At 36.7% G+C, this 11598-nt stretch overlaps 1 protein-coding gene across 1 annotated transcript in view; it reads left to right on the top strand.

Moving 5' to 3' along the window:
• Positions 1-11303, top strand: part of LOC135093203 (condensin complex subunit 2-like) — a 17188-nt gene extending 5885 nt beyond the window's left edge. Inside the window, exons 4-16 of the mRNA XM_063992177.1 lie at positions 1958-2115; positions 2380-2565; positions 3236-3328; positions 3553-3735; positions 4116-4274; positions 5697-5805; positions 6129-6335; positions 6632-6838; positions 7096-7300; positions 7530-7647; positions 8598-8750; positions 8930-9048; positions 9223-11303. Coding sequence (XP_063848247.1) covers positions 1958-2115; positions 2380-2565; positions 3236-3328; positions 3553-3735; positions 4116-4274; positions 5697-5805; positions 6129-6335; positions 6632-6838; positions 7096-7300; positions 7530-7647; positions 8598-8750; positions 8930-9048; positions 9223-9448 — 2123 coding nt within the window. The 3' untranslated portion in view covers positions 9449-11303. The remainder of the gene's footprint in view (positions 1-1957; positions 2116-2379; positions 2566-3235; positions 3329-3552; positions 3736-4115; positions 4275-5696; positions 5806-6128; positions 6336-6631; positions 6839-7095; positions 7301-7529; positions 7648-8597; positions 8751-8929; positions 9049-9222) is intronic.
• The last annotated feature ends 295 nt before the right edge of the window (positions 11304-11598 follow it).

The following is an 11598-nucleotide window of genomic DNA, read 5'->3' as shown; positions in this document are numbered from 1 at the left end:
CCTAACTTCATAGAAGCTGTTTTAGCTAGAGATGAGATGTGAAGTTTCCAGTTCAGGTTATAAGTAAAGGACAGACCGAGGATGTTCAGTGTAGAAGAGGGGGACAGTTGAGTGTCATTGAAGAAGAGGGGATAGTTGTCTGGAAGGTTGTGTCGAGTTGATAGATGGAGGAATTGAGTTTTTGAGGCATTGAACAATACCAAGTTTGCTCTGCCCCAATCAGAAATTTTAGAAAGATCAGAAGTCAGGCGTTCTGTGGCATCCCTGCGTGATATGTTTACCTCCTGAAGGGTTGGACGTCTATGAAAAGACGTGGAAAAGTGCAGGGTGGTATCATCAGCGTAGGAGTGGATAGGACAAGAAGTTTGGTTTAGAAGATCATTAATGAATAATAAGAAGAGAGTGGGTGACAGGACAGAACCCTGAGGAACACCACTGTTAATAGATTTAGGAGAAGAACAGTGACCGTCTACTACAGCAGCAATAGAACGGTCAGAAAGGAAACTTGAGATGAAGTTACAGAGAGAAGGATAGAAACCGTAGGAGGGTAGTTTGGAAATTAAAGCTTTGTGCCAGACTCTATCAAAAGCTTTTGATATGTCCAAGGCAACAGCAAAAGTTTCACCAAAATCTCTAAAAGAGGATGACCAAAATTCAGTAAGGAAAGCCAGAAGATCACCAGTAGAGCAGCCTTGACGGAACCCATACTGGCGATCAGATAGAAGGTTGTGAAGTGATAGATGTTTAAGAATCTTCCTGTTGAGGATAGATTGAAAACTTTAGATAAGCAGGAAATTAAAGCAATCGGACGGTAGTTTGAGGGATTAGAACGGTCATCCTTTTTAGGAACAGGTTGAATGTAGGCAAACTTCCAGCAAGAAGGAAAGGTAGATGTTGACAGACAGAGCTGAAAGAGTTGTGTTGCTGCTCCGCTGGAAGGCTTGGTGCGGATGTGGGTGAGGGAAGGTATAATGAAAGCTACCCACACAGGAGTCTCATGCACGTCTCTTTATGCTAAGTGTGATGGATTTCATAGTGCGGTGCAATTTACTCAGCGTCTCTGGTTGAATGAGACATGCTGTTGGTAACACTGAGGCAAGATAGCACCAGTGAACTCTTTTGCTTGTATGACTAACTTCATGTATTCTCTTGATTACTGGCTACTGTGCAATGTTTAGTTACCACCAAGTTGTCATGTTCCTTCATGGTGTGCTGAAAAGCTTGTCTTTTCCTTATTGTCAGTGCATACATATAGTACATAATCAAAATGCCTATAGGGTGAAATAAACAAAAAATACTCATTGGAGATTTTCACATTCAGTATAATATTAATATTCAGCACCACATCACCTGTCTTTCTCAAGACAGACACAGGATAGGGAAAGGGGGAGAGAGAGAGAGAGAGAGAGAGAGAGAGAGAGAGAGAGAGAGAGAGAGAGAGAGAGAGAGAGAGAGACCTGCTCTTCTCTGTTCCCCTGCTCGCTCTTTCTCTCTCTCTCTCTCTCTCTCTCTCTCTCTCTCTCTCTCTCTCTCTCTCTCTCTCTCTCTCTCTCTCATGTAAATAATATATATATATATATATATATATATATATATATATATATATATATATATATATATATATATATATATATATATATATATATATATATATATATATATATATATATATATATATCCATTACCATTCTATTACCAGCACAGCTCTCCAAAGTTAATAAATTTATTTACTTATTTATTTATTTTTTATTTATTTTTATTTTTATTTTATTTTATTTTTTGTTGGTTAAATATTAGAGGTTGCTGCCCTTCACATAGGGCAGCAACCTATATACAAGGTATATCATGAATTACTAATTTTCTGCCCAGAGTTCTTGGGTTGACCTATACTTGAAATTGATTTATACTCGAGAAAATATGGTATTTCACTGTGTATACATTCCAATCCTTTCCACAGGCATCAAAATGAAACGGACAAGCAGGTTATCGTCAAACTTCACCCTGTCCCCCACCAAGAGGCTGAGCATGCTGGGCCCCGACAGCCCCATCTCCAGGAGGCAGTCCATTGCCGACACCTCTGCAAGAAATGAAAACGTCTTTCTTGACGTGCCAGAGGTGAGCTGGCTAGATAAAGTATTGTTATCACTGTTATTTATACACCACCACTGTCTTAGTTATCTTCACATCTTGCCATCCTTGCTCAGATGAAAAACGTGTTGTTTTTTATGCCAATGAGAATTAGTACCATGTTATAATTGTCTTTCAAGTGACTTACCATTTAATGCTCTCCCTTCCATTCCTTGTTTGATTCATCATCATTTTCCCTGCTGTCATGGAGAGAAATTGCCCCTCTGCAGTTGCCTGTTTTCCTGTTAACAGAATAATGATGAGAAAGAGAAGAAACAGAGACAGCTCAATCGCCTCCAGCAGCAGATACAATCCAAGACCTTCTCCCCCACGGCAACTACTTCAGACCACCGCAAGTCCATCAGCATAGTTTCAGGACTCACCAACCAGCAGCTGACAGAACATTATTCTAAGTGCATTCAACTCTCAACAGAAAATGTAAGTTTGCAATTGACTGACTTCACTCGCACATATAGGCTGCAGACGAGTGGGCAAACCACACTTCACATGTGAAATGTGTCATACAATCTTAATATTTAACAAAGTGTATGTTGTTTATGTTATATCATCCCACACACAGGATAAAGTGTTTGGCAAGTAGTATTATAAAGATAGGCTATTTATATTATCTCTAATGGAAGGTGTAGATGATCCTGTAGTACTTGAGTATTACCTTGACAAAAGAGTGTGAAGGATACAAGAGTAGGGTGACATAAAAGAGAGAAAGCAATGGCAGAGTAGTTGCTGATGTATATTCTCTTCATGTTATTCCTGGATGTTCAAGTAGACTTACAAGTATTAAGAGAGAGTTCTTAATAGATATGAAGTTATGTGAAACATGACTTAACTAACAACATGATTATTTTCTCTCTCTCTCTCTCTCTCTCTCTCTCTCTCTCTCTCTCTCTCTCTCTCTCTCTCTCTCTCTCTCTCTCTCTCTCTCTCTCTCTCTCTCTCTCTCTCTCTCTCGCTCGCTCGCTCGCTCGCTCGCTCTCTCTCTCTCTCTCTCTCTCTCTCTCTCTCTCTCTCTCTCTCTCTCTCTCTCTCTCTCTCTCTCTCTCTCTCTCTCTCTCTCTCTCTCTCTCTCTCTCTCTCTCTCTCTCTCCAGAAAATAAATGTCAACAATGCCTTCAAGCTTCAACTCATTGATTACATGTCGGAGATGCTTCACAGAAGAGACTCAGAAATGGAGAACTTTCAAGTGAGTCACTTACCTCAGCATTGTGAAGTCAATATAACATCACAAAATAGAATTACATGAAGGAGATCTGATTCATGTCTCTTGCCTTCTGAATTAACTCAGTAGTATTAATTCTGTTTAAAGAAAGAAGCATACAACCATTTCCTATACACTAAGAGAAAAAGATGAGTAAAGAATAAGAAGCAGATCTTCCCTCAGAGAAATGACACCACTTGTCACTGCAGGTTGCCAGCTGCACCCTGGATGCAAGTGCCAAGATCTATGCCTATCGGGTGGACAGTGTGCACACGGATGCCCTCAAGATGGCCGGGGGACTGGGCAGCTCCAAGGGGGAGAAGAGCAAGGAGGCAGGGGAGGAGATGGACTGCCAAGATGAGAATGAAGGAAGGAAGGAAAAGAAGAAAAAAGTAAGGATTGTTTTCAAAATTATTTCTTTTGCATTATATGAATGTGATAATGTTTGTGCAGTTAATGCAAGGATTTTATATATATATATATATATATATATATATATATATATATATATATATATATATATATATATATATATATATATATATATATATATATATATATATATATATATATATATATTTATTTATTTATTTATTTATTTATCTATTTATTTATTTATTTATTTATTTATAATAATTTTATAATTTTATAATTTTACCTATCACATTAGCAGCCCAAATGACACATTGATCCTGTCTATTTGTTTCTGTACAGATGTTTGGTTCCTTTTTCTTGATAGTTATGTTGTGCATAATGCAGAATATTCTTTCAGAAAAGGAAGAAGGTCATCATTGAGTCTAATATGAAGAACATTAATGTAAAAGGATTTGACTTGGATTTTCAAGTTGACCCACTGTTCAAGAAAATGGCAGCACAGTTTGATGAGGGACGGTCAAAGTGTGGTCCCTTCCTCACCTCACTCCAGTTTCTTGTAAGTGGTTACACACTTTCTTTTGGAAGCTGATGTGTCCAGATGTGATTGTGCTTAACATATCAGAAAGTTTTTTTTTTTTTTTTTTTTTTTTTTTTTTTTTTTTGTAGGAAGGATACTGGCCAAGGGCAACAAAAATCTAATAAAAAAAATGCCCACTGAAATGCCAGTCCCTTAAAAGGGTCAAAGCAGTGGTCAAAAATTGGTGGATAACTGTCTTGAAACCTCCCTCTTGAAGGAATTCAAGTCATAGGAAGGTGGAAATACAGAAGCAGGCAAGGAGTTCCAGAGTTCACCAGAGAAAGGGATGAATGATTGAGAATACTGGTTAACTCTTGCGTTAGAGAGGTGGACAGAATAGGGGTGAGAGAAAGAAGAAAGTCTTGTGCAGCGAGGCCGCGGAAGGAGGGGAGGCATGCAGTTAGCAAGATCAGAAGAGCAGTTGGCATGAAAATAGCGGCAGAAGACAGCTAGATATGCAACATTGCGGCGGTGAGAGAGGGGCTGAAGACAGTCAGTTAGAGGAGAGGAGTTGATGAGACGAAAAGCTTTTGATTCCACCCTGTCTAGAAGAGCAGTATGAGTGGAACCCCCCCAGACATGTGAAGCATACTCCATACATGGACGGATAAGGCCCTTGTACAGAGTTAGCAGCTGGGGGGGTGAGAAAAACTGGCGGAGACGTCTCAGAACACCTAACTTCATAGAAGCTAGCAGGTTGCTTGTGCAGCCTTTAATTTTGTGGAAGGTTGTGGTTTTCAAATTTGTGAACGATGATCAGTCTTCTGATGAACATTTGGTTGAAATTGATGTGCATTTGTTGAATATAACCATCAGTAATCATTGGATGCAACTAATTTATGAATGACATTATTTGTGAACTTAGTTACAACAGATGAATGAATATGATGCACTTTAGTTCACTGCATAGTGTCAAGAGTTAGTTTACTTATAAAGATTTAGACATGGATGTTAAAATACATTTGTTCATGCTTTAAGTATTTTGTATTGAGACTAGTTTTGTTTATTTTGTAAATTATTTGATGTAATGGTCAGCTGGCCTTCACGCTGTGTGGTCTGTGAAGATTGGTCCTCTCCAGTCTTAGAGATCTGCTGACAAATATATTTATTGTTTATCCCATTTCATAGTTACAGGTATTCAGCAAATATTAATCTATCATTTGATTAATCATTATACTTATTTTTCCACTGTGATTCTTTCATGAATATCACTTAACATGCACTGGAAAGAGTAAGAATGCATTTGTATATTTCCTATTCTAATTACTGTCTGTTTTATTCTTTAAATCAATGGCTTTGCCTTGAGTATGTATGAAAAGGTAATTAAATCTTAATGAATGCCTTGTTGTTTGTGTAGATGGATGGTATTTTAACACAGATTTTTTTTTTCTTTTTACCAAGGATGATTCATGTTCTTTCGTGTTGGATTCTGAAACTGTGCTTCTGAACTCTGGCAAAGTGAAGGAGGAACAAGCAAACAGCCCACTTGTGTCAGTGCCCCGAGTTGCAGGTAACAGCCTGTTACTTTTATTATTTTTCTTATTGTTATTATTATTTATTTGTTTATTTTGTAATGTTATTTTTTTTTGCTTACAGTTTCTCATCCTGTGGAATGGTTTGAATGTGTGAATGAGCATGATGTTAATTTCTCTTGGTTGTCTAGAATGAATTCCTATTGTTTCTTGACTATAGTGACTAACAAAAATTTAATTAAGTTATGTGGATAATTTTTTAAGCCTTTTCTTTCTTTTTAGTATAGAATTTGCAATTATAATTGTCATTTATGTATTTATTTATTTATATTATTCACCAATTTATGATCTCATTTTATAGATATGAAGGGAAAAAGAATCTGTCCAACCTTTGCACCATTTGAATTCACCACATGGAAGCTGGGCGATGAAGACTCCTTCTGTGACATTTCAAGACTGAGGGACACTGATGATGAGGACGAGGATCCTGAGGCCGTAGATGAGCACAAGTTTGATGTTAATGCAGTGCCTGAGCCAATTTGTGACATGGATTTTGACAATAACTTTTGTAAGGAACAATGATCCTGTCCTAAACAAGATAGGTGGCACATTACAAATAAGGGCAATGCCAGAAAAGATTAATAATAATTTTTGAACTGAAACGTAAAACATAAAAAGTCTAAGTACTAATTTTCCCGCAATACTTCTACACATGAATTTTCTTTAACTCTATTAACACATTTTATTTATTAGTTATGAGCTGGTGTCTCCACCTGATTGATTTTTACCTTATACAAGACCCTACTGTACAAATCCTTAATTGAATTTATATGTTCTTTAAAACCAAGTTTTGAAAATTTCCAGATGATGATGGAATGGACAGTGAAGAGGGTGACACAGTGGTAACAGTGGGCCAGGGAGGGTGTCAGAAGATGCCTCCACCACTCATGGAGGCTGTCCACCTCAAGGATCACCTCGCCACCATACCCTCCGAGTACTCCTACTTTGACAGCCACCGCATGTGTGCCTGGGCAGGCCCCACACACTGGAAAATAAGGCCATTATCAAAAAGTAAGTTGTACACAGCATTATGCACATTTTCAAAATATTTAATTTGCTTGAACCGTTACTGGCCTTCCTTGTGTGATGGAAATCCACTCGTAAAAGGTATTGGCAGGTAGTACTTTGCCCGGTCATTTGTTTGTACTTTCTGAAAGTTTATGTGCCGAATGATTGCACAATGAACGTAATTATGTGTGGCTTGAGTCATGACGCTTTCCAAGATGAGAAGAAATTAAGCATACTTAGTGTACAAATCCCTCTTTCAGCAAAACTTGGAGAGACCAAAAATGACAAGAAAAGAAAGAAAGAGCTAATAAAACTGACATATAGAGATGATGAAAATAACATTAGCAAGTTGTTCGCTGTGGACAGAAAGACCACCAAGCTGTCCCAAGCCACTCTGAAGACATGGACCAAGGAGAAGACCACCATGCCTGTTGATCTACATTATGAAGCCAGAAATTTCTTGAAGTTAGTATCTGCCAGTCACTGTTTTTCTAAAAGTTCCATTCTTCCTGATTCATCTACTTTTTTTATTATCAGTGATATTGACCAAAACTGTACATTTTATTATTAAGTAGTTATATACAAAATTATCATGGAGGCAGTGCTCCTTTGAAGTTTCATAAATTATAATTACATAATGTTAAGTATGCTCTATATATACACACATATATGTATATACTATTCACACCTGCAGGTTGTTTGGACGCCCTACTGTTGTAATACAGAGACAAAGAAAAGCAGCTGCCGTTGATGAAAGTATTAATGAGTACAATTATGACAACCAGAATGACCGAGAAAATTTCTGTGCTCAGGTACGATACAAATTTCTTATGCACTTAACAATGGAGTACATGAATCAAGAGGGAGATGGTGTAGTATTGTAGGGATATGGGTGAGCAATTTTAAATAGTTGAATAGCAAACCATTAGAAAATACATACAACACAGTGACTTCAACAGCTGTGTGGTGTCTCTGATAAAGTGTTCCCTGTGTTGCCAAGTGAAATGCTTTGGTAGCTTGTATTTGGCCATGCTTCTCACTTTCTCTTAAGAGGATAGGGCAGCCAGGAAGAAATTGCCTAGATAAAATCAATGCAGAGATTTTTTATTTTATTATTTTTATTATTATATATATTCTCTTTCTGTGTTCAATGGAGTACATGAATCAAGAGGAAGATGGTGTAGTATTGTAGTGATTTCGGTGAGCAATTTTAAATAGTGAATAGCAAACCATTAGAAAATACATACAACACAGTGACTTCAACAGCTGTGTGGTGTCTCTCTGATAAAGTGTTCCCAGTCATTTTGTTCCCTGTGTTGCCAAGTGAAATGCTTTGGTGGCTTGTATTTGGCCATGCTTCTCACTTTCTTTTAAGAGGATAGGGCAGCCAGGAAGAAATTGCCTAGATAAAATCAATGCAAAGAATTTTTATTTTATTATTTTTATTATTATATATATTCTCTTTCTTATATATAGCTATAAGAAAGTGCATAGCAGAATTACATGAAAGTCTTGAGTAACTTTGTAGTAGAAAAGTAATCCTTCATTGTATGACTCATGTGTGCTGGGCTCATTATACTCAGGCAAGACCTTTCACACTGACACCTTACCCTCTTGTTCAAGGACTGTAACTTGTCTGATCATCAATCACTGAGTTATCATTTACTGTGTAGGGTGGGGATCACTCACACTTCTTACAAGAAATCAAAAGGGGAAAAAAAAAACATTAAGAATTAGTATTAAAGCACTTTACCTTCCACAGGATGACAATGTCAGTGGCTATGGTGACAGTTCCACACCAGGATATGATATGACAGATATCTTCAGTGAAACTGCTGTTGGCTCCCAACCTACAAATGACTTGGAAAACAAAGCTTCAGATTTTCTTGGCAACTTGGTTGCAGCACCAGATAAGGTTAGTAATTCATTTATAATCACTGGAGTGATAATTAGTGAAGAGCATTGCAAATAACAGTTTTGTGCAGTTCAAAGTTTTAGTTTTGAATGAGCCATTTATTTGTGTGTGTGTGTGTTTTTTTTTTTTTTTTTTTTTTTTTTTTTTTTTTTTTTTTATTATTAATATTATTATTACAGATTGAAAAAGTCAACATTGGTTATGCTCGAACTGCAAAGAAAGTTGACATGAAGAAATTGAAAACAGCAATATGGGATATGCTAGCTGATCCATCAACTGAAAAGGAGAATTGCAGACAGTAAGTGTGTTTATTTCTGTCATTTTGGGAGGGTAATTTTTAGCTGCTACATTTATTTTATTCATTTTATGTATTTGTTTTTTTAATTTATTCATTCAATTTTTTCTTATTTAATTTGATTTAATTATTTTTTTTATTTATTTATTTTTTATTTTATTTTTTTTTTTTTTTCAGATCCGAGAACCAAGCTGAGAACAACAAAAAAGATAAGATGGATTCTAACTGTGACATTGAGTTCTCATCTATGTACAAAGCTCTTCCTCAGAGATTATCTGTTTCTATGTCTGGGAATATTTCAGTGCCTCTTGTGTTCATTGGTCTTTTACATTTAGCTAATGAACACAACTTAAAGTTAGTGGATAAGGGTAACTTGATGGACTTCACAGTCATGCAAGGATGAACTAGTGTGGAAGGTGACTCAACTGTCTTGATGTACCTGATGTGGATATGTATGCAATAATTTAAAAATGGTTACTGCCAGTACACTCAGATGTTGGCACTTTACATTGTTGCTCTGCTTCATTACTGGTCTTTTCAATACTGTCCTTATGGACTTTGAATTGTTAATGTAATTGTATATTTGCATTATCAGGGACTGGATGATTTTTCTTTATCACTTTTAAAATATCAAATAAAAGGAAAATTAAAATTCAAAACATTCAATACTTAGAAGTTTCCATGAGGAATTGTTGGATATGAACCTCTGCCACCTATGCCATCAAGCACTTGGCCATCCTCAGGTGTGGCCTGTTCACTTGTTATAACAGTATCCCAGCCATACTGGTTGTAATTCAGCAGCAGGTTTGCATGACTTAGGAGTCAGATTTGATCCCGACCAGGTGATGCATGCAGCAACAGTTCTGAAGTGTAACCATGATGCTGTACATGTCTGTACAGCATATCTGCTGTAGTCTTGGAGTGGTTACTGTCACAGATTAGTTCTCTATTGGCCTGCACACCACTTTAAATTTTGGCTAGAGTACCTGACATCTAGACAGCTCAGCTGTCCATCTGTGCACTGGGGGTACATGAGTCTTGTCATACAGTGGCTTGGCAGCAAAGTTGTGGTATTTACTTTAATGAAAAATATTGCAATTTATGTAACTGTCCCCCCCACTCTTATGGTTTTGAACACTTGAACAGTGTTTTTGTCTGACAAGACTGCCAAGCTTATGCCAGGAATAATGATTGTTAAGTATGAGATCATATGTTTTTGGCATGGTAAGCAATAAACAACAACACTGTTGAGGAGATAATTTTCAGTGCAACTCTCTATGATAATGATGATGATGATGATGATGATGATGATGATGATGATGATGGACCATAAGTATATGTAGTATGCCCACAAGTATCCCCAAGTGTGTTCCAGATATGTTAGCAAGGAATATGGTGGCATGTGTTGGCACACCACACGAGGCAGGGAGCATGTGTTCATGAAATATTGAGAGGTTATGTACACTAGAATCCTCTTAAGTTATTCTAATCTGTATTATTCTCGAAGTCATATCAGGAACTAATGAAACTATTGTACACTTCATTTAGAAGAGTTAATTGTGATGCTGTCTTTTTAAACAATGCAGTGTGGCAAACTGAAGAAATTGTTGCTTATTGTAATGGGAAATACAAGTTACTTCATTTTATTCAAACACTAAAAGTAGTCTATTATGCTGAATTTCCATTGCTGCCTGCATTCAAGATCAAAACATCCACTTATATACATACTGCTGTATGTATATAAGTGGGAGGAGTGGGAGGATTGCTAGACCATATCTTTTTTTTAAGTGAAGGACTAAAGGTAAAGAAGGATCCTCAGTCCCTATTTTAGGTTGCCTTTTGTGGCATGCAGGGAATGCAGGACAGTATTTTCCAACTTGGCTGTGAAGTGAGCAGCCAGGCCACACGTTCCCCACCACAGGGGACGACTTGTAAATATGTGTATGTATGAGAGACAGATTTGAATTAATTTTTATCAGGCTTCCTACAGATTGCTGTATATTTTTAATGCTATATTGTTACCGACTCTTCTGTATGTAGAGAGAAAGTTTAAGAGGTCTGCAGTGTTGCAAACTGACAAGTGTGAAGGGTGATGTGTTTATGGAGTGCTTAATTAAGACGGTTATTTTTAAACCCGAGCCTTTATTTTCACCAACTGGAACTATAGATTGCAGCAGTATATTTATCAGAGTATAGTAAAAATTATATATTTGGACATATAATCATGTAATTTTCAGCAATATGAGAACTTAAAGGAATGTGTGTCTTTTATTCCTTACATATCTTTCCTAAGGCATGTTCAGTGGGACTCCCTTAAGGGAATGGCTCTGGCAAGGGATTCGGTAACTTCTGTCCTAATGTGTCCCCATTCTCACATTAAAACACAATCTCTTCTTTTATTATTTTTTATTTGTATTGTTTATTTTACTTAATTTGTATTTTATATATTTATTTTTTTGCACGCTTTTCCTACTTTGGGGACGCACTAAGTGTGTGTGTGTGTGTATATATATATATATATATATATATATATATATATATATATATATATAT

Source organism: Scylla paramamosain, chromosome 42, assembly GCF_035594125.1.
Source record: "Scylla paramamosain isolate STU-SP2022 chromosome 42, ASM3559412v1, whole genome shotgun sequence".
Taxonomy (NCBI): domain Eukaryota; kingdom Metazoa; phylum Arthropoda; class Malacostraca; order Decapoda; family Portunidae; genus Scylla; species Scylla paramamosain.
Note: the sequence above shows the minus strand (reverse complement) of the source record. Positions and strands in the feature narration are given on the sequence as shown.